At 53.5% G+C, this 27,515-nt stretch overlaps 2 protein-coding genes across 5 annotated transcripts; one reads left to right on the forward strand and one right to left on the reverse strand.

The window, feature by feature from the left end:
- Positions 1 to 8,680: 8,680 nt before the first annotated feature.
- On the forward strand, positions 8,681 to 14,347 carry VSIG8 (V-set and immunoglobulin domain containing 8). Its single transcript, XM_007530603.3, has 7 exons — positions 8,681 to 8,873; positions 10,949 to 11,124; positions 11,390 to 11,591; positions 11,689 to 11,910; positions 12,426 to 12,545; positions 12,696 to 12,894; positions 13,722 to 14,347. Exons 1-7 carry the CDS (start codon positions 8,825 to 8,827, stop codon positions 13,984 to 13,986), a joined length of 1,233 nt encoding a protein of 410 aa, XP_007530665.2. The 5' UTR covers positions 8,681 to 8,824; the 3' UTR covers positions 13,987 to 14,347.
- Positions 14,348 to 14,392: 45 nt separating this feature from the next.
- Positions 14,393 to 27,115, reverse strand: SLAMF8 (SLAM family member 8). 4 transcript variants are annotated; one of them, XM_060197704.1, is made up of 6 exons: positions 26,812 to 27,115; positions 25,673 to 25,999; positions 22,386 to 22,691; positions 22,198 to 22,305; positions 21,137 to 21,239; positions 14,393 to 16,205 (listed from the first exon to the last, which is right to left on the reverse strand). In XM_060197704.1, exons 1-5 carry the CDS (start codon positions 26,849 to 26,851, stop codon positions 21,178 to 21,180), a joined length of 843 nt encoding a protein of 280 aa, XP_060053687.1. In that variant the 5' UTR covers positions 26,852 to 27,115; the 3' UTR covers positions 14,393 to 16,205; positions 21,137 to 21,177. The 4 variants fall into 4 exon arrangements, with proteins under 4 accessions (XP_060053687.1, XP_060053685.1, XP_060053686.1 ...); XM_060197702.1 differs by having other exon boundaries at positions 14,393 to 16,813; XM_060197703.1 differs by lacking the exon at positions 14,393 to 16,205 and adding an exon at positions 20,345 to 20,685.
- Positions 27,116 to 27,515: the final 400 nt, after the last annotated feature.

A 27,515-nucleotide genomic window follows, 5' to 3' on the forward strand; every position in this document is an offset into this window, starting at 1 on the left:
CTGTGAATCCACTACTCCTGGAGGCCATTTTTTCCCCTAATTTTTGATGTTTTTGCTGTTGTTGTGCTCATCTTTTTAGAGCATCCCAATCTTTGTGGGAGAACCAGGGTTCCCTCAGTACTTTGGGGAGAAAGAGACGCCCTTCCTCTTGCCCCACCTCACCCCACCCCACCTGGTCCATTTCTTCAGCCTCCATCCATGACTCTGCCCCCAAGCAAGGAGGCAGGGGACAGCTGCCCAGCGTCCTGGCTGTTTACACGCTGAGTTATGAGGGCCTCAGGCAAGAGTCCTCCTTTCATAGGCCAGAGAGAGTGGGCAAGCTGCTTCCTAGTCCTCAGGATAGCTTCTGGCACCTTCTCCGCCCCCACAGCACCTGCTGAGAAGAGGTCCAGCCCCCTGCAGTTGTTCACTGGCTGGGTGAGAATGAGTCTCCTTCAGTGCTGTAGGATCAGGGGCCAGGAGTTTGGCCTGTCTCAGGAATCCAAGAAACTCAGAAAGACTCTGGGTTCCTGGAGTGCACCCAGCCTCTACCTTAATCATGGGTGGGGGGGGGGTAGTGGGAGGCATCTGTGGTCCTGGGGAGACATGTCCCACCCAGATAGAGAAACTGGGTCCAGGTAGCTAGCAAAGTCAGCATCCCCCCAAGTCACTGCCTGCAGCCTTCAAGGCTGGGTGGTGACACTCAATCCTGGTGCAGCCAGGGCACAGGCACTATGGGCCATCTGGGTAAGATCTGCTTGGGAGGCCAGTAGCCAGTCTGAGCTGCCATAAGCTCTGTGTACAGAGATGGCAGCCAGGAGAACCCCCCTCCCTGACCCCTTTGTGGACAAGAGGTCCTACTGCTTCTCTCCCCTCACCCCAGTGGGCCTGACTGCCAGCAGAGGCTCACACCTGGAAGTGGGACAGCCAGGCAAGCAGCTCGCGACTTTTATAAACCTCCCTCATCACCCCCAGTGGCAGGGGGGTAATTATAGGGGAGTTCCCTGTCAAAACAGGGGCCAGAAAGGGGGGCAGAGCCTGGTGTGCTGGGTGAAGGTGGGACCTAGATTTACAGCCTTCACAGGCCTCTGTCTGCATAGGGGAGCTGTGGGTGGACCTTCCTGCTAGGGAGGCTACTTGTTCTCTTCTGGGGCACTGGGGTGCAAGTGAGCTTTGGGGGTCCTGCTAAACCACTTGATCAGCCCAGGGGTTCAATGGGGATTAGAGAAGGGTTCCTGGAAGCTGCAAGGGACACCACCTACTGCCTTGTCTTGTAGATATTAATTGTCTAAAAGGAAAATAAATATAGATCACCCAGGGGCTGGGTGGTGGTGCATCTGGTTGAGCACACACATTATCAAGTACAAGGGACTGGGTTCAATACCCCCATCCTCATCTGCAGAAGGGAAGCTTCGTGAGCAGTGAAATGGTGTTACTGTAGGTGTCTCTCTTTTTCTTTCCCTCTCTATCTCCCCTCCCCTGTCACTTTCGCTCTATCTTATCAAATAGAAGACAAATAAAGCAAAACCAAAAATGAACAAAAACAAAAACAAAGAAAAAACCACCCAGCTGCTGCCTTTGAAGTTGAAGTTGGATCCTTACTGACCTTGTCCCTTCTTCTACAGGCCTTCTGCACTATGCCAGATACCCAGCCCACATGGGGGCTGCCTCCACATAAGTACCTGCTTCTGGGGAGACTTCTTGTTCTCCTTCTTCTACTTCTCCTCCTCCTCCCTCCTCCTCCTCCTCCTCCTCCTCCTCCTCCTCCTCGTCCTCCTCCTCCTTCTCCTTCTTTTTTACCAGAGCACTGCTCAGCTCTGGCTTATGGTGGTGTGGGGGAGTGAACCTGGGATTTGAGAGCCTCAGGCATAAGAGTCTTTTTGCATAACCATTATGCCATACCCCCACCCCTCCTTCTCCTTCTCCTCCTCCTTCTTCTTTTTAATGTTTTTTTTAATTTATTTTCTCTTTTGTTGCCCTTGTTGTTTTTTATTGTTATTGCTGTTATTGATGTCATCATTGTTAGATAGGACAGAGAGAAATGGAGATAAGAGGGGAAGACAGAGAGGGCGAGAGAAAGATAGACACCTGCAGACCTGCACGTGCACTTAACCTGCTGCACTACTGCCCGACTCTGGGGAGACTTCTTATCCTGTGAGCCTGCTGCCACCTGGTCCCATGACTTAGAGGCTACCCCAGGACCTTTGCACCTGCTGCACAAATGGTTGCTTACTGACATGACTCAGTGCCATCCTGGTGGCTGAGCTGTCCCTGACTCAGTGGGGGTGCTGGGTTGTCCCTTCAGCACCCAGAGAACCTCCTCAAGAGACTTGGGTCACAGCAGGCATTAATTGGTTCCAGTAAAAGCACTTTGATTAGCTCGGATGAAAGGGGTTCAGAGAATTCAAAGCCAGATGGGGCTCTTGGGGTGAAGAGAGTGGCAGCCATTCAGTGGAGGGGAAGCTAGATTCCCAGACAACAAGTCTGGGGGTGAGACTATGGACTCCTCACTCTTCTGCAGGAAGTTGGGGAGGGGTACTGTGGGGAGGTGATGGCTGGCTGGACCAGAAATATCTCTCCCCATCTTGCCACAGGGTTAAAACACCCCTACCTACTCTTGTCAAAACATACCAGTTCCATTCCAGCACCCTGGGACTCCAGCACCCCCAAAAGCTGTGTGATTTTGGATTTGAACATTTTATTTTATTTATTTTGCCTCCAGGGTTATTGCTGAGGCTCGATGGCTGTACTACGATTCCACTGCTCCTGGAGGCTATTTTTTCCCTTATGTTGCCCTTGTTTATTATTATTTTTGTTGTTGTTATTGCTGTCATTGTTGGATAGGATAAAGAGAAATTGAGAGAGGATGGGAAGACACAGAGTGGAGGAGAGAAAGATAGACGCCTGAAGGCCTGCTTCACCGCTTGTGAAGTGACCCCCTGTAAGTGGGGGGCTGGGGGCTTGAACCGGGATCCTTATGCTGGTCATTGTGCTGGTCCTTGCGCTTTGTACCATGTGCGCTTAACCCGCTGCGCTACCACCCGGCTCCCAATTTGAGCATTTTTTTTTTGCCTCCAGGGTTATAGCTGGGGCTCAGTGCCTGCACCATGAATCCACTGCTCCTGGAGGCCATTTCCCCCCCCTTTTGTTGCCCTTGTTGTTGTAGCCTTGTTGTGGTTATTAATGTTGTTGTTGATGTTGTTCATTGTTGATAGGACAGAGAGAAATGGAGAGAGGAGGGGAAGACAGAGAAGGGGAGAGCAAGATAGACACCTGCAGACCTGCTTCACTACCTGTGAAGTGACTCCCCTGTGGGTGGGGAGCCGGGGGCTCGACCAGGATCCTTAGGCTAGTCCTTGCGCTTTGTGCCACGTGCGCTTAACCTGCTGCGCTACTGCCCGGCCCTTGTTTTGAGCATTTTAAAGAGTCCCAGCCTCCTCTCTCAGACCTGCCGCTGCCACCACAACCACCACCTCACCCCTCTTTCTCTGCCTTTCTTTTAGCTTGTCCCACCAGGAGTGGCCACATGACAAACCCACTGAAGACCCTGAGGCAGGGCAGAGTTGGGGTGATATACTCAAGAGACACCAAGACAAAGATTGAGGGGTGGGATGGAGGGGAAGCAAGAGAGTGTACCCAGAGTGAGCTGTTGTGTGAGGTCCTGGGAGGGGACTGTCCCCAGAGGCTATGGGGTTGGGGGTGGGGGCACCTCAGGGACGCTCTGGCACATGACTGTCCTTTCTAAGTATGATCAGATCAGAGGATTGAGCAGCCTGAATTTGCACCCTAAGAGACAGGGCTCAGCACCTCAAAGGCAGTCCAGCCTGGCTCAGGCTTCCCAGGGTGAGTCAGTCACGCCTGCCTTCCTGGCTTGGGGGTGGAGGGTAGGGGGAAGTACAGTTTATTCTCTGGGGCCACGAGTGTGTCAGAGCTCAGCCTTTACCCAGGACAGTGCAGGGCACCCAGCCTGCTCAGAGGTGCCATGTTCAGGAAACAGGGCTCTTCCAGGGGGCAGCAGGAAGCTAGTGGTGAGAAAGAGCAGGGGAAGGTGGAAACCTTCACTTTGTCCCTAGTTCCTTTGTCCCAGAGTCTGGGAGCCCCACCCTTTCTGGCACCACTTCCAGGCTCCATTCTTCTCCTAGTGTCCTGGCAACAGGAAACAAACAGGGTGCCAGCTGGTCAGGGCACTTAGTGGGAAAAGGACCCAACACACACACACACACACACACACACACACACACACACACACACACACACACACCCTGGCTTAGCCAGCCAGCCAGGCAGGGTGCTGTGAGGGCCTGGTGCTCTGAGGGTTTGTGGAGCCCCTGAAAAATCAGGGGGCATTGCATTTCTGCATATCTCAAGGTCAGAGTGTCTCTGGACAGTGGATTCATCTATCACAGGTCTCCATCCTTGCACACATACACACACTCATGAATGAAGGCAGATGCACACACACACTTCATATACACACAAACCCAGCATGGCCATCTGAGCTGGGGTCCACCCCAGGCTCTGACCTGGTTGAGATGGCTGATGGCAGGACAGTCCTGAGCTTCAGCCCTCAGAAACTCATCATTAGCATGACTCCTAGCTGGTTGGTAGGACCCCACCTTTAGGACAGATCACCCCTTCCCCTCAGTGAGGGTTTTTATTTAAAGGCTCTTGTGTCATGGGGTGGTACCAGTCCCTGGCTGGTCCCCTGTCCCACCAGGCATTTTGTAAAGACAGATCAAGTTCAGGGCCATAAAGACAGCTCACCTCAATAGTGCGCCTGCTTGGTTATGTGCTTTGTCACCAAAGTTTGAGCCAGGTGCTCATTGCCCTGGGGGACACTTGCATGCTGTTTCTCTCTCTCTCCCCCCCCTCTTTTTGTGTGTATGTGTGTGTGTCTATCTGAGAAAGCACAGAGAGGTGAGGCACTAATGATGATGAGAGAAAAGAAGAAGAGGAAGAAGAAGAAGCAGAAGAAGGAAAGAAAGGATAAGGAAAGAAAAGAAAAGAGAAAGAAAAGTGTGGCCAGGCAGTGGCACACTTGGTAGAGCACACGTGTTACCATGCACAAGGACCTATGTTTAAGTCCCTGGTCCCCACCTATCAGAGGAAATTTTATGAATAGTGAGGCATTGTTGCAGTTACCTCTCTTTCTCTCTCCCTCTCCGTTCCCTTTTCCATCCTATCTAACAATCAAAAACAAAACTAATAAATAAATAAAACAAAAACAAAGAAAAAAACTTTTAAAAAGTAAAAGAAAGAAAGAAAAGAAAAAGGGAAAATGGCTACAGGGTGGAATGGCTTCACTGAACAATCACTGAGCCCCATTAATAACTCCGGTGGCAAATAAAATTAAAATAAAATTTTTTAAAAAAGAAGGTGTGTGTGTGTGTCTGTGTAGGGGGGAGACCAAGTTCCATGCCCAGGGGGCCAACAGTGAAGACCCAACCTGTGGGTTTTGGCTGATATGTTGCTGGAAGGGGATGTTGCCTGAAGGACCTCATGCACAAGTCTAAGTGTACATGTCTGTGCACATGTGTGCACTAATGTGTATATTTGCTCGATCACACACATAAGTGTACCCCATCTGGAAGTGTTGGGGTGGGAAGGACATTGAATCTTGGCTTCCCTGGGTCTCTGTCCCCTCCAATCCCTGCAGGCTCTGTCCTTTCTCAGCCTAAGTCTCTGAATTTCTCTCTCCAAGACCACAAGCAAACACAACTCAACTGGGGTGAACAGGAGTGGGAGTATTATCCCATGAGAGAAATAGACTTTTCAAGAAATTTGGGACAGGGAAACATTAAGACTTTCTGGGAGGCCTTAACCCCTAGCTGGGGTCTATCTCTTGAGTGGCTGGAGGGGCCCTCTAGATGCCTTTCTAAACCACTATCTCTCCCAGCCCTTCTCCTTGGAGCACAGAGGGAGCCCGGTAGTCTTGGTGCAGACCTTTATGGGACCTGAGAAGGAGGTGGGTGGGGTAGAGAGTGAGGAGAAGGGAGGTGGAGGAGCTGGGGTAGAGACTCTGGAGAAGACACCTTTCTTCTTTGAGATAGTGTTGGCTTCAAGCTGCTGTGAGGGCAGAGAGCTGCTGCACTGTCCTCACTTCACCAGCCTCAGGACACAGGGCAGGCTGTGGTGGTGGTAGTGGTGGGGACCGGGCTGCAAACCCTTTCACAGGGGCACCTTGAACTCAGGAAAGTTGGGCCTCTGACTCAAAGGTGAACCTGATAGGGCCTTTTGGGACTTTGGGGGCAGCTCCTTTAAAAGCACTGTGGCTCTCTGTTCCTCCAAATCCCCCACGAGGACTCAATATTCTTGTTCACCTTCATGGTAGGGCCCTTTTATTCCAGCATGCACCCACCCTAAAGGCCTTTTTGAGAGTCATACTGAGTAGGGATGGAGTTTCTGGTTTCAGGTTTCCTGGATTATGGAATTAATTCACTTGCAACTTTCACCTGAATTGGAAGCACATTTGAAACTCTTCCCCCAGATGTTGGGGGCTCCATCTCCATTGCTCCTCTCCCAGTCAGAGATGGGCATTCCAGGCAACTCTCATAGAAGCTGGGGGGTCTTTGTAGATGCAATGGGAACCTTGCTTCTGAGCTTGGCTTCTCCACCATATCACTTCAACCCATCTACATCCCATCTGGAAAGGTTGGCGCCTGGTTAAGCACACACATTACAGTGCACAAGGACCTGGGTTCAAGCCCCTAGTTCCCACTCACAGGGGAAGGCTTTGGGAGTGGTGAAGGAGGTCTGCAAGTGTCTCTCTGTCTCTCTTCCTATTTCCCTCTCTCCTCTAAATTTCTTTGTCCTATCAAAGTTTTTTTTTGCCTCCAGGGTTATTGCTGGGGCTCAGTGCCTTCACCATGAATCCACTGCTCCTGGAGGCCATTTTCCCCCCTTTTGTTGCCCTTGTTGTTATAGCCTTGTTGTGGTTATTATTGTTATTGTTGATGTTTGTTGTTGATAGGACAGAGAGAAATGGAGAGAGGAGGGGAAGACAGAGGGGGGAGAGAAAGACAGACACCTGCAGACCTGCTTCACTGCCTGTGAAGTGACTCCCCTACAGGTGGGGGAGCCAGGGGCTCCTTATGCTGGTCTTTGTGCTTTGTGCCATGTGCGCTTGACTCTGTGCCACTGCCCGACCCCCTCAAATAACGTTTTAAAAATTAAATTATTTTTTTAAAAAAGGTTGGCACCCAGGTTTCCTTCTAGCCCTCCCCTCCAGCATGCCAGCAGGACCCCTAGAAAAGTAGGATCCCATTCTTTTTCTTGACACAAACCAGGCCATGAACCCCAGTCAGTTACTGCAACCCTAACCTCAAATATATCACAACCTCAACTAATTCACTCTTGCTACCACCCAGGCCTCATCTTCACCCCAATTTTAATATTTGCTTAGACCCAGTTAAACTGTAGGTCTGAACTTGGGATCCAGACAACCACAGCCTCAACCCATCCCTCTCCTCATCCTCCTGCTTCCCTCCAGCCTCCACCCCCAGTTACCAGCTGCTTCTCTAGACCTCTGGACTGAATCAGGATGCAGGGAGCACAGTATGGCTGGATCCCCATCCCTGAGTCTCTAAGCTTCTACTTCCCCAGCTGAATTGGGATAATGACCCACCATTCAGAGTGTGGCTCTCCCATAAACCCCACAGTGAACACGGAAATGTGAATATTCATTTCCTCCTGAGAGTTGTTCCCTCCAGGGCACCTCTTATTGTTGGGAGTGCAGGAGGCAAGGGGAAGGGGTGGACTTGGCTTCCTAATTGATCACATTTTCCCTGCATTGCAATGGGGGTGGGGGGACAACATCACCAGTTATCCCGCTGGCCCTCCTTGTGCCCCTGCCTGGAGGGGCAGGTCTGGAAAACCCCCACCCCACTGCCTCCACCACCACCACCACTGCCACCGCTGCCTCAGGAGCAGGCCTGGAGTCAGGGGGGCTGTCCCAGGCCATGTGACTGAGTCACCCAGACCAAATTTGGAGGGTCCTTACAGACCCCTTGAAAGAGTCCCTCTCTACCTGTGTCCTGCATGTCCTCAGCCCCCCACCATTACCCTTGGGGCTCTGACTTTTAGTTCTGTGTGGAATGGGGTTCCCCTATCACAGTCCTGCTCCCAGGGACTCCCATATACAGGTATGACTTTAGGCAGGGGACATTGTTCCTGGGGGACAACAGAGGGAGACCCCATTCCCCATTAGGCTTTGAAAGCCCAGAATCCTGGGGAGGGTGGGATTTGGGGTGTTTCTTTGCAGCCCAATGTCTCCATCCCTTACACCTAATCTCAGGGGTCCCTATGCTTTCTGGGGTCCCCCCTGCAAGGCTAGGGATAGTGGGGTGGGGGCTGGGCAGTCAGTGTTAACCCCTCCAGGCCCAGCCTTCTTAGTCTCTTCCTCTTCCCCATTTCTCCCAGGGGAGCAGCAGCAAATGAGTGGTGGGTACTGTCCAGATGGACGCGGTCAGCAGGGCTCTGTTGTCACCCCAGGATGGGCCAGGAGGAAGTGGCACTTTAACAGGTGCCTAATTACTAGTCCCACTGGCCACCCTGCGCCCCTCTTGGCACAGGGAAGAGCTTGGGCGCGGGCTGGATAATGCCTGGGTAGGCCACTCTGTCACCCCGATAATTAGGGCTCTAGGGACTCCTCCCCAAGGCGGAGACAGGGCCCCCTCCCTCCATAGAAATAACTCCTGCGGCACCCCTGCCAGTACTCGTTGCACCTTCCTGCCACCCCGGGCAGTGTCTGGGCTTCGCTCCCCTCCAGTCTCCTCACCCCCATACCACCTGCCCTAGCCCGGCCCTAGGGAGATCCACCCAGCTGCAGAGACACCCAGCCAGCACCATGGGAGTCCGAGGAGCCCTCCACCTTCTTCTAGTGTGTCTAAGCCCAGGTAGGGTGGCACAGGGTGCCAGGTGTCGGCCATGTAGAGGGGCACAGTGGGGGCAGTGGCAGAGCTGTGTTCGTGCTGTCACCCCTGGTTGCACCCGTTTGGATCTGGCCCAGAGACTGACTCTCTGGGAAAGGAGAGCCTGTGCTTGTGGGTTTGAGGCGTGTGGGTGGGGAGGAGTCTTCACTAGATGTTCTTTGCATCTCTCAAGAGTGGGGCTTGAACCAGGCTAGGGGCACTGCTGTGGGGTCAGGGAGGCTGTATTGTCTTGGACTTGGAGAGCAGGGGTGTCCCAGTGCCACCACCCCCAGCCACTGGGGCACACCCGGAGAAAGGAACAGGTTCTGGATCAGAGAGCAAATTGCCAGGTGGGCAAGTCCCAGCAGGGCCAGGCTCTGTGGGAGGCTCTGAGCTCTGGAGGAGGTGTGGGGGGGTGGTTGGGGGACTTGGAGTGAGAATGTGTGTGAGTGTATGTTAGTGTGAGGGACCATCTCTTGGGCAGGATGGCTGAAGCACCCTGTTTGTCTGCTAAGAGCTGAGTGGTGGTGGGGAGACCCTTAGGGAGGCTTGGATGTGTTGGGGAAGGGCACCCAGAACCTCCCTATGTGGGTGGCAGGTGTTTCTGCAGAACTTCTCCCTCCCTCCACTTGGTACCCCTATGCCAGAGGGAGGGTCCAGCTCTAGTCAGCTGGCAAGCTCACGAGGGACAACTGAGGTAACCCCCAGGAGGCAGGGTAGACAGGGGACACTATACCAGGAGGAATCCCAGTCCTCTGTGATTGAGGGCTGCTGCCTTCCTGGAATGATGCTCCCCCCACTTGTATTTTGCCATCCTTCTGTATTTCCTGGAAGGTTTTCCTTCCCCACAGAGAGATTCAGAGAGATGGGGACCTTGGGAGGAAGCTGAGAAAGCTTGGGGAGAGGCAGCTGTGGGCGTGGTGTCCTCCAGTGGAATAGCAGACTGAGCTGCCCATACTCCACAGGCACCCCCTTTTCTCTAGGCCCCCCCAACTCCCCTCACTATGGGGCAGGGACAACCCCATGGCTGGTGGAGGCCTCCTGGCAGACAGTCTGGGAGGAGCTCTGCTCTAATTTTGGGGCCCCAGGACCTGGCACACAGCTACAGGATCCTTATCTTGATATGAGCTGGAGTTCTCCTGCCCCCTGGGTGTAGGCCATGGGATCCGTTAGAGCCTCCTGCCTCCCAGGAGATCTAGGGCCAGGAGCTGTGTGCCTGCCATCTGGCTGTGTGTGCTCCTGTGCACATGTAGGGTGGGAGGGAGAGGTGGCTTTACAGTGATCCTGGCATCTCTAGGCTTGTTTGTCAGTAAGTGTGACTCTGAATGTGCAGTGGTCTCAGGCTGAGGGGGGCTGCAGGAGGCTAGAGACTGCCCATTTCGCCTGCCAGGATTGGGGTGCTGGGCACAGTCCCTACTTGTCCTCATAGGTTCAACCGGTTGGGGTGCACTAGCCCCGGGCATAAGGAGGGAGAACAGCTCGCCCTGGCTCCTCACCCAGGGCTGACTCAGTGGGGCTGTGGGAGGGGCCCTGGAGAGTGACAGGGAGTCCAACTGAACCCCAGCTCACATGCAGGGCACAACCCACAGTGCTACACACAGATACACACCCCACAGGCACACACCATGCTCCCAAATACCCCTCCACTTACACACAAACTCACATGCCCCTGAACACACTCACATGCACACACCCTTCCTAGATCCATACACCTGCACTCATACACATGTGTGAAACTCTCATGCTCCATACACACACCAATCCAAAGACACGCTGTACACACTCATACCCCACACTTGTCCCTCATACACACACACACACACACACACACACACACACACACACACACACACACACACACACGCTCACATACGCAGTGCCTGATGGTGCAGGTCAGATGCCATGGACATAGCATGGACATGCAAATGGGCACCTGTCAACCCACACATACTAGGAGCAGCTCCTCTTTCCTTGGGGACTTCCCTCCTCCGGCCACCCACACAGAGAATGAGGGCTGATCCACAGCCCTGGTTCTGCCCCACCTCCCTTACCCTTCCCAGCACTGCTGTCCGCTGTGCGGATCAACGGGGATGGCCAGGAGATCCTGTACCTGGCAGAAGGTGACAATGTGAGGTTGGGCTGTCCCTACATCCTGGACCCCGAGGACTATGGCCCCAACGGGCTGGACATTGAGTGGATGCAAGTCAATTCAGATCCCTCCCACAGGGAAAACGTTGTGAGTACCGCTGGCTGAGGCGCCCCCCCCCCCCCCACTCCCTGTCCCCAGGATGATGGGTTGGGGACTGAAACAGGGTGAGAGGCAGGTCCTTTCCAGAGAGCCCTGTCCCTTCTGCCTCGATGAAGCCAGTGGATGGATTAGCAGCAGCCTCCACCCCCATCATCTGGGAAAATCGAAATCTCCCCAAGTTTGAGGAACCACCCACACTTCTGCCTGGCCCCGCTGCTTTGCTGGCTCACCCAGCTCTCTCCTCCCACCTCAGTTCCTCAGCTACCAGGACAAGAGGATCAACCACGGCAACCTGCCTCACCTGCAGCAGCGGGTGCGCTTTGCAGCCTCAGACCCCAGCCAGTATGACGCCTCCATCAACCTCATGAACCTGCAGGTGTCCGACACAGCCACCTATGAGTGTCGGGTGAAGAAGACCACCATGGCTTCCCGCAAGGTCATCGTCACGGTGCAAGGTAGGTAGGGTGCTCTGGGGCTGCCCCCTTTCCTGGCTGTCAGCTCCCCACTGGCTCATCTCACTCTAGTTCCCTCTTTTTTCTTCCCTGTCCCCAGCGCGGCCAGCAGTGCCTATGTGCTGGACTGAGGGCCACATGGCTCATGGCAACGACGTGGTGCTCAAGTGCTTTGCCAATGGGGGCACCCAGCCCCTGTCCTACAAGTGGGCCAAGATCAGCGGGCACACCCACCCCTACCGCGCTGGCTCCTACCACTCCCAGCACAGCTTCCACTCTGAGCTGTCCTACCAGGAGTCCTTCCACGGCTCCATCAACCAAGGTGAGAGTGGGATGGGGAGACTGGCAGGGGGCATGTGGGGCAAACTGGGACCTCTGGGATACACCTTCTTAGAGACTCCAATTTCTGGGAAGAACAGGGAGCCAGCCTAGAGCTGCAGGGCTAGTGGGGAAAGTGCAGCTGAATTGGTAGTGGATCCCCTGTAAAGGTTTGACCCAGCAATACCAGGTGTTCCCTGCAAATGCAGAGGGCAGACATCAGGCTTCTGAGCTTGGGGGGGGGGTGCTGGGTGTAGGGCTGGGGGCTCAGAGCATGTCCTACAGCAGCAGAGCTGGGGACCTCCAAGCTGCATAGGGTCTTCCTCCATCCTCCACCTTTGAACTCGGACCTGTTTCCCCCAGGTCACAAATCTTGCTAACCATGCCTGTGGCTGGGTCCCTGTGCCTTTCAGGTGGGGAGGTGAATCACCTGCCCACCTGCCCTTCTCACTGGAAGGGCAGCGGGGCGCTGGCAGCCCCCCTCTTCTCGGTGTGTCCCTGAGGCTCGTGCTGTTCCAGGTCTGAACAACGGGGACCTGGTGCTGAAGGGTGTGTCCCAAGAGGACAACGGGCTGTACCAGTGCACGGTGGCCAACCACGTGGGCTACAGCGTGTGCGTGGTGGAGGTGAAGGTATCAGGTAGGTGAGGGGCCACCGAGAGAGGGGCCCCGCAGCAGCAGCGGGGCGGGTTAGCCCTTTCGCTGGCGTCCCTGGTGGGAGACCCCGGGAGGGGGACCGCCTCCTCCTCAGCCGGAGCTGCGGGGCGCTGAGTCTGTCCTCTCTCCGCAGACTCGCGGCGTGTGGGCATGATCGTCGGCGCCGTGCTGGGCTCGCTGCTCATGCTGGCCTGCCTCATGATGGGCATCTGGGGGCTCATCTGTTGCTGCTGCGGGGGCGCCGGGGCCGGCGGCACCCGCGGGGCCTTCGGCTACGGCAACGGCGGCGGGGTCGGCGGCGGGGCCTGCGGCGACCTGGCTAGCGAGATCAGGTAAAACCTGATGCATGCTGCATGCGAGGGAGCCGGGACCGGCGCCCTGCCCTCTTCACCCCCGCCCGCCCGCCATCCACCTGCCAGCGCCGTGGAGCGCCGGGACCGCAGCATGCCGACCTGCTCTCGTCGCATGGCTTCTCCCCCACTCTGCTCCCCTGTTCCCCGCCCTCCTGTCCGTCACTCCGGCTGTCTAGATTGTACGCTCCTGGAGGGCAGGGCCCTGCGTTCCTCCCCTTTCCCCGTTTCCTGTCCGCGCCGGTCAGAACTCTGGACATGCTATTTAAGAAGAGTTAGTGTAGGAGTAGCGACAGTAACTTACAGTAGAGGCCAACTAGCGCTAAATGTAGAGCCAGCCTAGCAGTGCTAATGGTTGCAAAGCCCTGGGAAGGAGGAGATGGCGAGCAAGGGCAAGTGAGAGAGGAGAGAGGTGAGACCAGGTGAGGGTAGAGTTGGAAGGAAGGAATGAAAGAAGGAGGGAAGAGAGAAATGGAAGGGAGGAAGGACAAAGGAAGGAGAGAAGGAGAAAGGAGGGGGGAGAAGGAAGCCCGGGGAGCGTGACCTTCGCCTCCCCAGGTACCCTTCCCGGGGAGGCTGGCCTTCGAGGCCATCGGAAGGGCCCGGCGGGCCGAGTGAGCTGTCCAGACGCGCGGGCACAGGCCCCGTCGGAGGCTGCGGCGGCGTCCGGATCTCCCGCCGGTGAGGCAGGTGCAGCCGAGAAAGGCGGGGCCGGCGGGGGCACGGGAGCAGCTGCGGAGCCCGCTGTGCCCAGGCCGAGCCACGCGCGCCCGCGGGAGCCCGCTCACCCGCGCCTGTTGTTTCCACAGAGAGGACGCCGTGGCGCCCGGGTGCAAGGCCAGCGGGCGCGGCAGCCGCGTCACCCAGCTCCTGGGGTACCCGACGCAGAACGTCCGCCGCTCCCTGCGCCGCCAGTACGCGCCCCCGCCCTGCGGCGGCCCCGAGGACTTGGCCCTGGCGTCCCGCACCGCCGCCTGCGAAGCAGGCCCCGCCCCGGTCTACATCAAGGTCCAGAGCGCCGAGCCCGACAGCACCCAGGCGCCGCTGCCCCGCAAGGACGGGCTCCTGGTGTGAGCGCCGCTGCGCCCTGGCCCGGCAGTGCGGTCTGAGCCCGCCGTGGGGACTCGCGCGCGGGGGGGGGCGGTACCCGCGCTCTGGCTGGCGACGCGCGGGGCTGGGGCTGGAGTCCGCCCCCTCGGGGAACCAACAGGGCGTCGGGTAGAGTCCCCTCCCCGCAGTGGGAGGGGCGCGAAGGCTTAGGACTGTGGCCCGCGCCCTCCCTACGCCGCGCAGAGGCTCCGGGAGAAGGCTGGAGAGGGCCTGGAGCTCGGGTACCCCGTGAGGCCCGCCCGGTGGGCGGGTGCGGAATTGTTCTGAGTGTGAGATCCGAGCCCAGGGAGGCAAGTTAGCACAATAAAGAAGCTGTAAGACGCGACTGCAGTGGCTGTCCTTCCACCTGGGGGGTGGCTGATGTGTGTCTCCGGGGTACCCTGGAGTTCCACATCCTCTCCTACGACCCGCCCAGCTCGACCCCTTCCCAGGGTAACCCCTTTGGGTGGATCTGAAGTCCTGGAACCCCTTTTCTGTTCTGGAAAACAACACCTCTCTCACTGTCTTTCTCCACCTTCTTTTTAGACACCCCCCCCCCACACACACACACACCGTGCACTCCTTTTCAACTGCTGTGCACAGAGCTCCAGCCAGCTCTGGGTTGGAGACCTAAGTGCCAGAATAATAAAGTTACTCTGCCAGGAGTCCTGTGACGTCCTGCTCACCCCTCCCCCTCTTTGTGAAGCCAGGCCCCGAGGGGCTAGGCACTCCCTCCCAAACCACCGGGTGATACTTGGGATTCAGATGCAGCCTTGTGTGATGCTAGCCCATGGGACTGTTTCCTTGACTCTTGAATTTCTCCCACAGCATTCTGGGATATTCTGGGAATCTCCCAACTTTTTCCTGAAGGGGTTGCTTCTACCATCCCAAACGCCCATTCCAGAAACTTCTGTCTAGACAGACAAGATCCTCACTTGGACTGTGCATTTTCTTTGTCATAGGCACAATCTACATTTCAGTAGTGAATCCCCAGTGATGGAGAGAAAGAGAGGGGAAGAGAGCGAGAGCGAGAGAGAGAGAAATCTTAACCATTTTGTTTTGTTCCCCAACACCTCCTTTGCTTCCCAGTTGCAGGGAGGGTGTCCACTCTCCAGCCTCCCTAGACTCCTCTGCCTCTGGTGACGGTTGTACACACACACACACACACACACACACACACACACACTGGTTGGGCACCTGTGAGCTGCTCCTGTGCCTGGGTCCTTGATCATGCCCTAGATACTGAGAGCCCAGCCTCTTTTAAAAATATTTTTATTATCTTTATTTACTTGAGAGAGGCAGTCGCTGAAAGGGGTGGGGAGAGATAGAAAGGAAGAGAGAAAGAAAAACACCTGCATCCCTGCTTCACCACCCCTGAAGCTTTCCCCTGCAGGTGGAGACTGAGGACTTTAACCCAGGTCCTTGTGCACTGTAATGTGAGTGCTCAACCACGTGTGCCACCACCCAGCCCCCCACCCAGCCTCTTTTATGTGTCTCACTCTTGGAGGAGAAGCCAACCTTCCTAAAGCACCTGTTTCCATATTAGTGTGTATGTGTACAGAAGTATCTGGATTCCAGTTACTGAAGTGGGGAAGCCCAAACCTTGTGCATCACCAAGGCCCTTTCTGACAGCCTGGGTATTTGCTTAGGGTGTCATGGCTGGTGACTGTGTGGGTGGGGGTGAGGGCTGACATCTGCAGGAGCACCTGCCTTCCCTTTGCCTGTGAACTTGTTCTTGAACACACTTCCAGCTGCAACTCACTTTTTAATTCCTTTTGCAGGAGGAAAGAGGCCTGGGAGATCCCAGTCTGAGGAAGAGCCTCCTGCAGGACAGAGAGGGACCATGGCAACCAGCTGCATAGGTGTACCAGTGACATCATTGTCCCTATTCAGAATCAGGCAGCCATGTAGACATGACCTCCATGCAAGGATGAGCAGGAGGCTTGCAGGAAGCTCACTGGAGAAGCTTGTTAAATAGCAGGAGAGGTTGTAGAGACTCTGGAAATCATTTCCAGTTAAGGTGATTCAGCAGGGAAATGTTAAATTCTGGGTTGAAGTCATTGTCACACCCAGGTAAGGAAGAAGGAAAGTTTCTGCTAGGAGACTTTGCTTGGTGATCTCTTGGGTCTTTTTCCATTTCCCCCAATGACTCTGTTGAGTGTTGGGGTGGGTGGAACAGCCGTGCTGGGGAGGACACCTGTAAACTGGAGATTAATTAGGGTGTGGTGAGTCTGAGCACCTTCTCCGATTCATATCATTGATTTAACTGTGAAGTAATAAAATTTAATTCCCATAATGCCTGCTGTTAACAACTGTCTTGTGACATTTGGATGGGCCTTGGGACCGTGATGCAGACCCATGAGGAGCCTCAGAGACCTCCTGATTCCTGCCATCCTCAGAGACACAGCTGGTGGTCTTCCTCCTACTGCCAGTCATGTGCCTTTGTGTGGTAATGACCCACCCCCTTCCCTGGTTCTGGCCCCAATTCTTGAACACTGCTTCTATCATTTGCATGTTCTTTTTAAAAATAGTTTTTAAAAATTATCTTTATTTATTTATTGGAAAGATACAACCAGAAATCAAGAGGGAAGGGGGTGATAGGGAGAGAGACAGAGAAACACCTGCAGCACTGCTTCACCACTCGCAAAGCTTTTCCCCTATAAGTGGGGACCAGGGGCTTGAACCCAGGTCTTTGTGCACTGTAACATGTATGCTTAACCAGATGTGCCATCACCTGGTCCCTCATTTGCATGTTCTTAGGGGGCATCCATCCACTGGGATTCTCTGGTGTGTCTCCAGGGCTGGGAAGAAACTGTAGAGACCTAGTTAATTTTTCTAGTCTCTGCCTAGTTACTTTGGGGATCTACAAGGACTTGGTGCTGTCATCATGCCCACCCATGGGAATGGGCACAGCTCAGAATTCCACCCTCCCCTGAGGCACTGCCAGTTTTGGGAGGAGGATGAACCCATGACAGAAGCTTATGAAGTCCCAGGATTCATTTTTTTTTTTTTTTTTGGTTTCCAGGGTTATTGCTGGGGCTCCATGCTTGCACCACGAATCCACTGCTCCTGGAGGCTATTTTTTCCCCCTTTGTTGCCTTTGTTGTGGTTGTTATTGTTGTTGTTATAGATGCCATTGTTCTTGGATAGGACAGAGAAATGGAGAAAGTCCCAGGATTCTTATTGAGACAAAGATTCTGGGATCCTGGAAAGTGTTCAGAGAGTTCTAGAAGAAGGAGAAAATTTCAGATGAAGGAGCAGAAACTCCATGTGGATTAGACCGTGGGGGGCACCAGAGCAGCAAACAGTCCCAGGCTGGGTGTGGGTGTGTGTTTATTGTAATCCTCTGGACAGGGGCTGTGTGCCTGTGCTTTCAGGACTCATGTTGAGAAGAATCTGCTCTCCAATGACAGGCATTGCTGGAGGTCCCAGAATGGGTGGCTGGTGGGCACCTGGTTAGAACACACACACACACGTTGTATGCTTTACATTGGGTAGTTCTCCCCCGCCAAGAGAATTGCATCAGTCCAGTTAATTTCGAGGGCCTGCTTGGCCCCGCCCCGAAGGAAACCCGCCAGAGTTCCAGAGTGACATAGTTCCTGGGTTCCTGAGTTCCAGAGTGAGAGAGAGTGCTTGTGCCGCCGAAAAGAGACAGCAGAGTTCTGTTTGGTGATTAGTTTGTCTTAGTTTATGAATCGTTGTTCTTGAATAAAGAAATACAGCTTCCCTGCCCAGCCGTTGTCTCCGCGTCTCTGTTACCCGCCTGTGAAGCAAGACCGGCCAGCAAGAGCCTTACGAATTTTAACAACAAATGGCACCCACGTGGACCTGACCTGCGCATCTCTCAGATAAGTAAAGACAATTTGGCTACCTATGCACTATGGCCTTCTCTTCTGCTTGTGAAGAGGTCTCCAAAGGCCTCTGCTCTTTCTTCATGAGACTGTTTTGCTGTTTCTGGAACATTTATCTCTGGACCACTCTGTGGTTTCCACTCGCTCGGGCGAACTCAGAACAGCCAGTGGGAAGAGCCAGCGGGAGGGAGGCGAGGCGCGGAGCTGCCGTTTCCACCTGGTTAAACAGCCAGCCAGCCGGCTGCACCCAGACAACCCCGCGCACCGCGCCCGCAGCCCCACAGCCCCGCAGCCCCGCAGCCCCGCAGCCCCGCAGCCCCGCAGCCCCGCAGCCCCGCAGCCCCGCAGCCCGCAGGAGGCTGACGCCAGCTCGCAGGAGCCCAATGTCACCATGCAAGAGCCCGATGCCAGCACGCTAGAGCCCGATGCCAACACGCTAGAGCCCGATGCCAACGTGCTGGAGCCCGATGCCAACACGCAAGAGCCCGAGGCCAGCCCACAGGAGCCGGCTCTCCACCGCGTGGCGCAGGGCACTGGACGCGTGATCCCTCCATGCTGCTCGACCACTGCGAACAGGGCAGCAGACATGGCAGGGCCATGGGGCAGGGCCGCGGCGGCCTATCATGGCCGCCACCCCTGGGCACCTAGGCCCACACCTTCTACAAAACTGGCCTGCCTGCCCTCTTGCTATGAATTCTGGAACCATCCCGGGCCTCCCAGACCCCCGGGCTCCCTGCCGAAACTGGGCACATGAGATCTCCAGCCGCCGGTCCGGTCTGAAGACAGACAAGCTGGAGTACGCAGAGATTTGTGCAGAGATCACAACCTGCAATTCCTAAAAGTGAAGCTGCGCGGGAAGCCACCTCCGGATGGTGAACCCCCCCCCCCAACAACTAAGACAGTATAGATTTAAATTCGTGTTTAAAATGACATGTCTTCGTAACAAAGGTTTCTCTCCTTGTGTATTAATGACCATGTTTATGTATATGTTTAAAGTTTGGTAAACAGTAACTTTAAGGCTAAATTCTTACTAGACAAAGTTAAATGAAAAAGGTTTTCAACGTAATTCTCATAAAGATAAAAATTAACTTACATTTAAAGTCTGAGGTAAAAATTAGTTAACAATCAATATATTTTAACTAAGTTGGTCTAAACAAAAGGTTAAATAGACTTGTTGATATGTAAAACTCTCCATTACCTTCTCTATTAGAAATGGTAGATCGCACAATGGCTATGCTAATTATTCTCATGCCTGAGGTTTCCTCTCCTGCCCACACCTAGGGTGTGTCTCCATCTTGAATGGGTGTAACAAAAGGTTAAAAGACGTTGTTGATATGTAAAAGTCTCAAATTCCTTCTCTATTAGAAACGTTGGATCGTGCAGTAGATATGCTAATAACAAGTTTTGTTTCAAGTAAGTTGCAGCCAGCTGCCTTTGGGACTCTAGGCCGTTCCCCGCCCCCATGCAAATGCCCGTCAAGGCAAGTAGCCCCCCAGAGGCAAGAAATGTTTTTTTTTAAGCTGATAAAGTTTAGCCCACAGAGGCAGATATGGCCCCCTCAGGCCTTCCCTTGGCAACACGCTGGTTCTTGTTATTTGCTTGCATGTTTCTCCATGTTTGTGCCAGTTTCTTTTTAAAAAATGCCTGTATGATATATGTTTCTGTTCACCCCACACCCTTGATACTGTAGCCATTTAGTTAAAAGAAAAGGGGGAATTGTTGTATGCTTTACATTGGGTAGTTCTCCCCCGCCAAGAGAATTGCATCAGTCCAGTTAATTTCGCGGGCCTGCTTGGCCCCGCCCCGAAGGAAACCCGCCAGAGTTCCAGAGTGACAGAGTTCCTGGGTTCCTGAGTTCCAGAGTAAGAGAGAGTGCTTGCGCCGCTGCAAAGAGACAGCAGAGTTCTGTTTGGTGATTAGTTTGTCTTAGTTTATGAATCGTTGTTCCTGAATAAAGAAATACAGCTTCCCTGCCCAGCCTTATGTCTCTGTTACCCGCCCGTGAAGCTAACCCGCCCGGCAAGAGCCGTCTGAAATTTTAACAACGCACACACACTTGAGACTCAAGTGCCAAGTGCCCAGGACTCCTATTCTGCTCCTGATCCTTCAGTCCTGCCAGCTGACTCTGAGCCTGAGCCAGGCCCTTCCCCATTCCCTGGAACTGATGGCCTTGGGAACAGAGCTCTGATAGACCAAATATGTTTATCAGCAAGAGCAGACTATCGGTTTCTTTGGGACTCAATCTTGTTCTTTGTCAAACCATCAGCCTTCTGTCAGGGCTTATAGTTCCTTCCATTCCCCAGGGGAACACCCTGGGCCCTAGTACTGTTGGCTGCCACTCTGTCTCCTTAGACATGCCAGCCACTGGCAGAGAAGATTCACTGTGGCATGGGTAGGTGTAGAACACTGCCTCGCTTTGGTCTGATTGGTCGTCAGTGGTTTCTTTGGTTCTCTGATCTGTGCACAATTTTCTAATAAATTCCTTCCATTACTGTCATTCAAACCAGAGCTTATTTATTCTGTGGCATGAATCCAAAAAACCTTCAGGGATACAAGTGTTTTTTCCAGGATTCTGAATCATTCTAGAGATCACGATGCTTTCAGTAGCATGGGCCTTAAGGTCACCAGTTTTATGATTTCCCATTTATTTGTGGGCTATTCTGGCAGTAGTGCTTCAGTCAGTTTCTCCTTTTTCAGTTCCGTTAGGTTCCCTGAGCAACTCATTGAGAGCAGTGGGGAGGAGAGAGGCAAAGCAGGTCTTCTCTACAGGAAACACCAGCTGTGACAGCTTAGAGAGCCCTTCCTGGCTGCTTTTACTTTAGTTCACTCTGCTCTTTAAGGAATGAAATTTCAAGTTAGGATTTCCCCATTTGCTAGAAAGTTCTTCCTGGTGGTGTGGACAGAGGAGGCCCCGAGACCTGCCTCCACAGTCACATTCTGTGATGTTGGGAGTCAACACTCCAACATATGAATTTTGGGGATGAGTTCAGTGCTTCCTGCGTTGTGTGTGTGAGGGGTAAGGCAGGGGTGAGTGTCCCCAGGCTCTACCAGCTGAGCTGTTGAAAGGCACACATGTCTCCAGACTCTAGAGTGCCCCAGGACCCTTGGTGTGTCCTGCCAACTCTTGCCTAGGGCAGAGCCAGGACACACACAGAAGAGGTGAGAATGCAGATTCTGGCTTGTGGGCTGTGCCACGGCCTCCAGTGACAGCTGCCAGGCTGCTTATGGGTTTGGGCTCCAGTGTGTAGGGGGCCTTGGTGACTCTGGTCACAGTTGCCACTTACTTGTGTCATGTGCCTGGCAGTGTGTCTTTCCTCTGCTGGTCCTATACCAGGGGTGTCTCTGTGTCTTGGGCCACTCTGTCAGAGCCTGTATCCTTCTTTCTCCCTGGAAAGCAAAATAGCAAGAACATATCTCCAGTGCATTCAATTAGGAATGATGGCCAGGGGACTGGGGTGATGCTTGAGGGGTGACTGGAGTGGGGAATGACAGCTGAGGGTATACGGATTCAGGATGATGGCTAAATGGCTAGAGGTAATAGTTGAGGGGTTGGAGTGACAACTGAGGGGGCTAGGTGACAGTTGAGTTTGTGGGGGTGATGGCTGAAAGATCCAGTGGTGGTGACTGAGGCATCTGAAGTAACAGTTAAGGAATTTGGGGTAGTAGATGAACGATTGAGGTGATGGTTGAGAGGATTGGGGTGATGAATGAAGTTTGGGGTGATGGCTGAAAGCTTGAGGTGACAGCTGAGGGCTTTGGGCTTTCTCTGCAGGGCAATGGAGTGTTCTCAGACTGACTGAGGGGAGTACACATCCTTGTGATTATCATCAAAGCCACTGAACCCCACATGGTGTGTGGACCCTGTGTGCTCTACCAATTACAGGTAAATAAAATCAATGAAACACAAGATGCTGGCGTCCTGACTTCCACCTTCTCACCATGATCCTGGGATCTATCTGGGGCTCAGGGAAGGACAGAGCCCTACTGGGGGACACAGTCTCTGGATGAGGGCTGGGGGGGTCACTGCCTTAGAGATAGAACTCTCTGGAACCAGCCCCAGCTCTGTGCAGCCTTGTCTCCTGGGACACAACCCCACTGTGGGGTTCCATGACCACAACTCTGCTCTGATGAAGGAGCCCTCTCTATTGCACCTGGGTAGGATGCTTCTTAGAAGTGATGGCGAGAGAGAAGGTGTGCCCAGACATTCACTGCACACCCTTTACACATCTGTCCAGAGACCACATTGGGCACCAGTTGGTGACCCTAGTTTGCCTTTGAAGGGTTTTGGACTCTGTGTGAGTGCCCTCCCCACCCCCAGAGCACAGCTCCCACCCCTGTCACCTACTTGAGCAGAGTCCACAGTGCCAGGCAGACAGGAGGATGGCCAGGGCCAGGAGCAGAAACACAGGCAACACCACCAACAGCATGTCTTTATAAGAGGTGCCCCCTGGAGCTGGATAAGGAGGGCCAGGTTAGGGTGGGGTGTGGCCAGGATTTCCCAGACCCTCAGCCCCCCACCTGTCCCTCACATACCTGCTTGGCGGTGGCAGCTTTCCCAGGGGGTGACTGTGGTCACGTCCCAGCTGATGGGGTTGGACACGATACAGGAGAAGGTCATGCCCTGGTCTCTGGGTCCCAGAGAAGCCCTCAGCACCCTGCCATCCATGAAGAGAGCAGAAGGCTCCACCCCCATGTCCGTGGGCCCCTCCCACTGCCAGCTATAAGTGATGTCACTGGTGTTGGAGGCCCTGCAGGACAGAAACACCTGGCAGGTCTGAGGGGGCTGTGTGTTCCCTGGAACAGCGACAAACACTTGTACCACCGGCCTTGGCACTGCATCTGGAGGTGGGGTGGGGTACAGCAAGGTGTGTTACAGGGATGACAGTCTGAGGCCCACAGGTTTGATGTCATTTCTCACTAGGCTTCCCCTGTTCCAAATCTGCATTCAGTTCAACTTCCAGGGTGTGGACGTCTTCCTCAGCCTACTGTTCCAAAGCACCTCCCTCTCTCCTTTTCAGGCCATCTCTCCAGTGACTCTGTCCCCTGTCATAGTAGCTTCCTTGGCAGATGACACAGAGACAGCCAGCATTTAGGGAGCATTTATGGAAAGAGCTTAGAGTCTGTCTGGTGGGAGAGATAGTTTGCCAAGGGATTTTTAATAACAGAGACAATCATCAGAAAGGAGAGACCACGGCGGCAATGATAGAGGGGGGTGGGGGTGTGGCCTGGGTGCTTAGACACCTGAGCCACACATTAACTGTGGGTCCCCTTTCTGATACACAAGATAAGTAAATCCTGCCTCTGGCAGGAGAATGTTCTGGTGACCACAGGGGACTCGTCCCCTCTAGGGTTCCAATGTCAAGCTGAGCAAAACCTCATTAATGCCAGCTTGATCTGGCAGGATTTGTGAGATGAAGAAAGGGGAAATTTGCTGGGCCCACTAATATACAGGAGGGAGGAGACTTACGTTGCTTAAGGGGACATGCTGATGCCTCCAAATGTCATCCACATGGAGGGAGCCCCCAGTTGCCATTGCTAGTCAAGGACCTGCTTATTCACATCACTCCCATCTATTGTCAAAGTAGAGCTCCCAAGGATGGTGCTTGGCAGCTTTATGAAATTAGCTGTTAATCACTCTGTGTTTAGGAGCAATAGAACAGTGATTTCCCTGAAATCTGTAATTCAGAGCCTGACAACAGGCATCTCTGAGCCTAACAGCATGGGGGCTGCATGTATCAACTCATCACTGCTTTCATTTCACTTGTGTGCCACTAAGGCTCAGAACCAGGAAGGCTCCTGGGTGCCTGTGAGGTTGTGCAGGTTGCTGACTGCACCAGGTCACTGGACATAAGGGATGGGGTGGGGTGACAGGCGAGGGTCCTGCTACACCAGGCTCTGGGCTGTGTGAATCTGGAACACATTTCTCTGTTTGCAAACCCAGACCCCAAGTGGTTCACCCCAGAGCAGCTGTTGACTGAGGTCTCTCCTCTCAAATTTTCTTTAAAAATTGGGGGCCAGGTGGTAGTGCACTGGGTTAGTTAAGTGCACATAGTGTGAAGCGCGAGGACCAGCACAATGATCCTGGTTCCAGCCCTCGGCTCCCCACCTGCAAGGGGTTGCTTTGCAAGCAGTGAAGCAGGTCTGCAGGTGTCTGTCTTTCTCTCCCCCTCTTTGTCTTCCCCTCCTCTCTCAATTTCTCTCTGTCCTATCCAACAATGACAACAGCAGAACAACAACAATGGAAAAAAATGGTTTCTAAGAGCAGTAGATTTGTAGTGCAAGCACCAAACCCCAATGGTAACCCTGGAGGCAAAAAAAAAAAAAAAAAAAATTATGGGGCCAGACATGGGCAGTGACACACTCAGTAGAGTGCTCTAGTTACATTGAGCAAGGATCCAGGTTCAAGCCTCCAATTTCTCTCTGTCTCTACCCAAAACAAATAAAAATAGATTAAATGTGAAAATGACTTAGAAGTTTATTTTTTATGGTTGAGGTAGAGAAATAGAGAGGGCAAGAGAGGAAGACAGAAAGAAAGATAGCTGCACCCTGTTTTATTGCTCATGAAGCTTCCTCTCTGCAGGTAGAGACTGAGGGCTTGAACCCAGGCCCTCAAGCATGGTAGCAAGTGTGCTTAATTAGAGGCATATCTGCCCAGCCCCCTCCAATTTTCTTACTACCTTTATTTCCATGACTGTTCCCCTCTTCCAGTTGTTATCCCCTATGCTCTGTTCTTAAAACTTCAAAGATTTTCTCGCTCTCTAACTCTATCTAAATCCCTAGGTTTTTAAAAAATAATGCTTTGGGAGCTATTTATATATCCATCTGGAGCCACCAATGAGATAAATGACAACCAGAGGCTTTTTTTTTTTTTTCTTGACCAGCAAAAATATAGTGGTGGTGGTGGTAAAGGTGGAGGTAGTGATGGAGGTGGTTGTGGTGATGATGATGGAGGTGATGGTAGAGGTGGAGGTGGAGGTGGTGTGGTGGTAATAATGATGATGAAGGGGATGTAGGTAGACCTGCTGGAGAGAAAGGCTCATCCAAACCCAGTAATCCAGCTCATAGGAAGCTGAAGTTCCTCCCAAGCTGAATCTTGTTAAGTCACATCCCATTGGTGATGACTGTACTGTTTCTAGTGGCCATTTCTGGTCATTTTCTTTGATAGAGGGTGAAAGGAGAGAGAGAGAGAGAGAGAGAGAGAGAGAGAGAGAGAGAGAGAGAGACAGAGAGAGAGAGAGAGAGAGAGAGAGATTGAGAGAGAGAGAGAGAGAGAAAGAGATTGAAAGAGAGAGATTGAGAGAGAGAAAGAGATTGAGAGAGAGAGATTGAGAGAGAGAGAGAAGAGAGAAGAGATTTTTCATTCTTGCTTTACTGCTTCATGAAGCTTCTCCCCTACAGGTGGGGACCAGGGGCTTGAACTGATGTCCTTGAGCATGGTTAACATGGTCTACTGAGTATGTCATTACCTGGTCCCATAAAATGGTTTTAGCCTGCAGGTTTTTGTTTGGCTTGTTCTGTAATGACAAAGGACTGGGAGAGCCTGTGAAGGAAGTGTAGTGGCCATATTTGAAGGCTGAGAGCATGGGAGGACAGAGTTGGGGTTTAGACTAGGATAACGGCTGGCTGGCAGAGCTCACATGTGAGCCCAAGGCTTCTCAGATGTGGCTTCAGGAGCTCTCTGAATCAGTCCTGAGGTCACAGGCCAGTGGTTTCAGGAGCCAGTCTTCTGGGCCAATGGAATGCAACATGCCTGCCCAGCTCTGTGGGGAGGTGACTACTGGGAGCACTCACCCTAGACCCTGGCAGCAGGAAGCACTCACCGTACACCTGGAGTTGCAGCATCTGGCTCCAGGCCCGGCCCCCCGAATCCACCAACAGCACAGAGAAGTTGCCGCTGTCTCCGGCCCGCAGAGGCTGCAGCTCCAGGCTGAGGTTGCTGTGAAGCTGGGTCCGGCCCAGGAAGCGGGAGTGGTAAAGGGTTTCGGGGGAGCCCTGGAAGTAGGTGGCCAGGAGCTCCTCAGAAGGCCAGAGTGATCTCCAGATGACTTCTCGGATGTGGAAGCCAGGGGGGTGCTCTGCCACCAGCAGAGCTGAGCCCCCCACTCGGCCATGCACATGGATTGCTGTCACTGTTCTGGGCAGCAGTGCTGAGAGAGCAGAGAACCGTCACTGTCCAGTGAACCTCCTCCCTCCTGGATCCTCCCCATGCTCCCCCCTCCCTCCAGCCAACCAGATCTGGAATGACACTCAAGAGTAAGGAGTGTGCAGAGCCTGGGGACCTTAAGCCAGGGACATGGTACGGAAGGGGCACGTGGGAGAATGGGGGGGGGGTGCCTGGCCTCATCCAGCCTTGAGAAACTCAGAAAAGAAATGGCTCAGCTGAGATTATGACAATCATCCAGATCAAGGAAAAAGGGTGAGGTGGGGCTGTCTGAAGAAGAGAGGTGGGATGTCATGAGTACAAGGAGAGGAATGGGCTATCATAGGGGCTTCATAGAGGAAGCAGTCACACTCAGATGTGGGGTGTGTGGGCAGGTGTCCCTAGGAAGGTCACAATTCTTGGCTGGGTGTGTCACTGCATTGATAGATCCTGAGTCTGGGGGGCTGAGCCCTGCTGGGTGGTTGGTGGGGCTTACCCTGTGGGGGAGAGCAGGGTTTGAGGTAGGAGGAGCACAGGGGACTGGCTCCAGCAGGGGCTGTGTGGAGATCCCTGGGCAGTCCTCAGAGCGTATCTATATGTGGTGTGGGGTGGAGGGGATGGCTACCCCAAAAGGGGACTTGGGGTCACAGCACAGCTCATGTCACACAGATGCCTCCTACCCTGTCTGGCACCTCCATCTCTTCACATGTGTCTGATCTCAGCTCCCTCCCTTTCTAGTCTCTCAGGGGGGTATCTAGGGGCACTCTAGGGAGAAGCCTTCAGTAATCTGGACACAGACCATCCAGTACCCCCACTTACCTCCCCAGAAAAACAGGCTCCACAGGGACACCACATCCATCCTCACCCGAGAGTCAGGCAAAGTCTAGTGGCAGCCCAGATCCAGAACATCCTGGATAGGGAAGCTGCTGTGGTCCTTCTGGAAAGTCCCTCATCCAGAAGGAGGAATCTTGACTCAGAACCAGACACCCTGAAAGTGAAAACGTCTGGAGCAAAGTGGAAGTTGGCTATGGTAGCAGAGTGCAGCTGGTTCTCGTAAGTCAGCCTATTTCCGCTGGCTCCCCAACATTGCACCCACACAATCCTTGTACTCCTGGCCCTCCCACACCCTACGCTGACTGGCAGCCACAGAGCCCCCTCCCAAATGGTCTCCCACTCATATTCTTCTCTAAAATTCCCCGCCGGCTCACAAAATACTGCTCTGCAATCAAAAAAGATGGCATTGTGTCCTTTGGGACAAAATGAATGATGGAACTGGAAGTGATTCTGTTTATCGGCTTAAGTGATGAAAGACAAGTTCTGATAGAGAACTGATACACGTCAACTTGCAAAACAAAAACAAAACAAAACTGAAAAAGAAGTGAGAAGCAAACAAAGTGTCTCTAAGACTTTGTGAGAAATATGGTGGTTATTGTTGGGAGGGTGGGAACACAGAATTCCGGTGGTGGGTGCAGTGCAGAAATATACCCTGTAATCTTACGATCTTGTAAACTACTATTAATCAC

Source organism: Erinaceus europaeus, chromosome 9 (assembly GCF_950295315.1).
Source record: "Erinaceus europaeus chromosome 9, mEriEur2.1, whole genome shotgun sequence".
NCBI lineage: Eukaryota > Metazoa > Chordata > Mammalia > Eulipotyphla > Erinaceidae > Erinaceus > Erinaceus europaeus.

Coding starts and splice junctions, on each gene's coding strand:
- VSIG8 (XM_007530603.3), top strand. CDS start 8,825: ATGGGAGTCCGAGGAGCCCTCCACCTTCTTCTAGTGTGTCTAAGCCCA. Junction 11,125..11,389: donor CCTCCCACAGGGAAAACGTT/GTGAGTACCGCT, acceptor CTCCCACCTCAG/TTCCTCAGCTACCAGGACAA. Junction 11,592..11,688: donor GGTCATCGTCACGGTGCAAG/GTAGGTAGGGTG, acceptor CCCTGTCCCCAG/CGCGGCCAGCAGTGCCTATG.
- SLAMF8 (XM_060197704.1), bottom strand. CDS start 26,851: ATGGATGTGGTGTCCCTGTGGAGCCTGTTTTTCTGGGGAG. Junction 26,000..26,811: donor GAGCCTGTTTTTCTGGGGAG/GTAAGTGGGGGT, acceptor CTGCTCTCTCAG/CACTGCTGCCCAGAACAGTG. Junction 21,240..22,197: donor GCACTGTGGACTCTGCTCAA/GTAGGTGACAGG, acceptor TTTGCTTTCCAG/GGAGAAAGAAGGATACAGGC.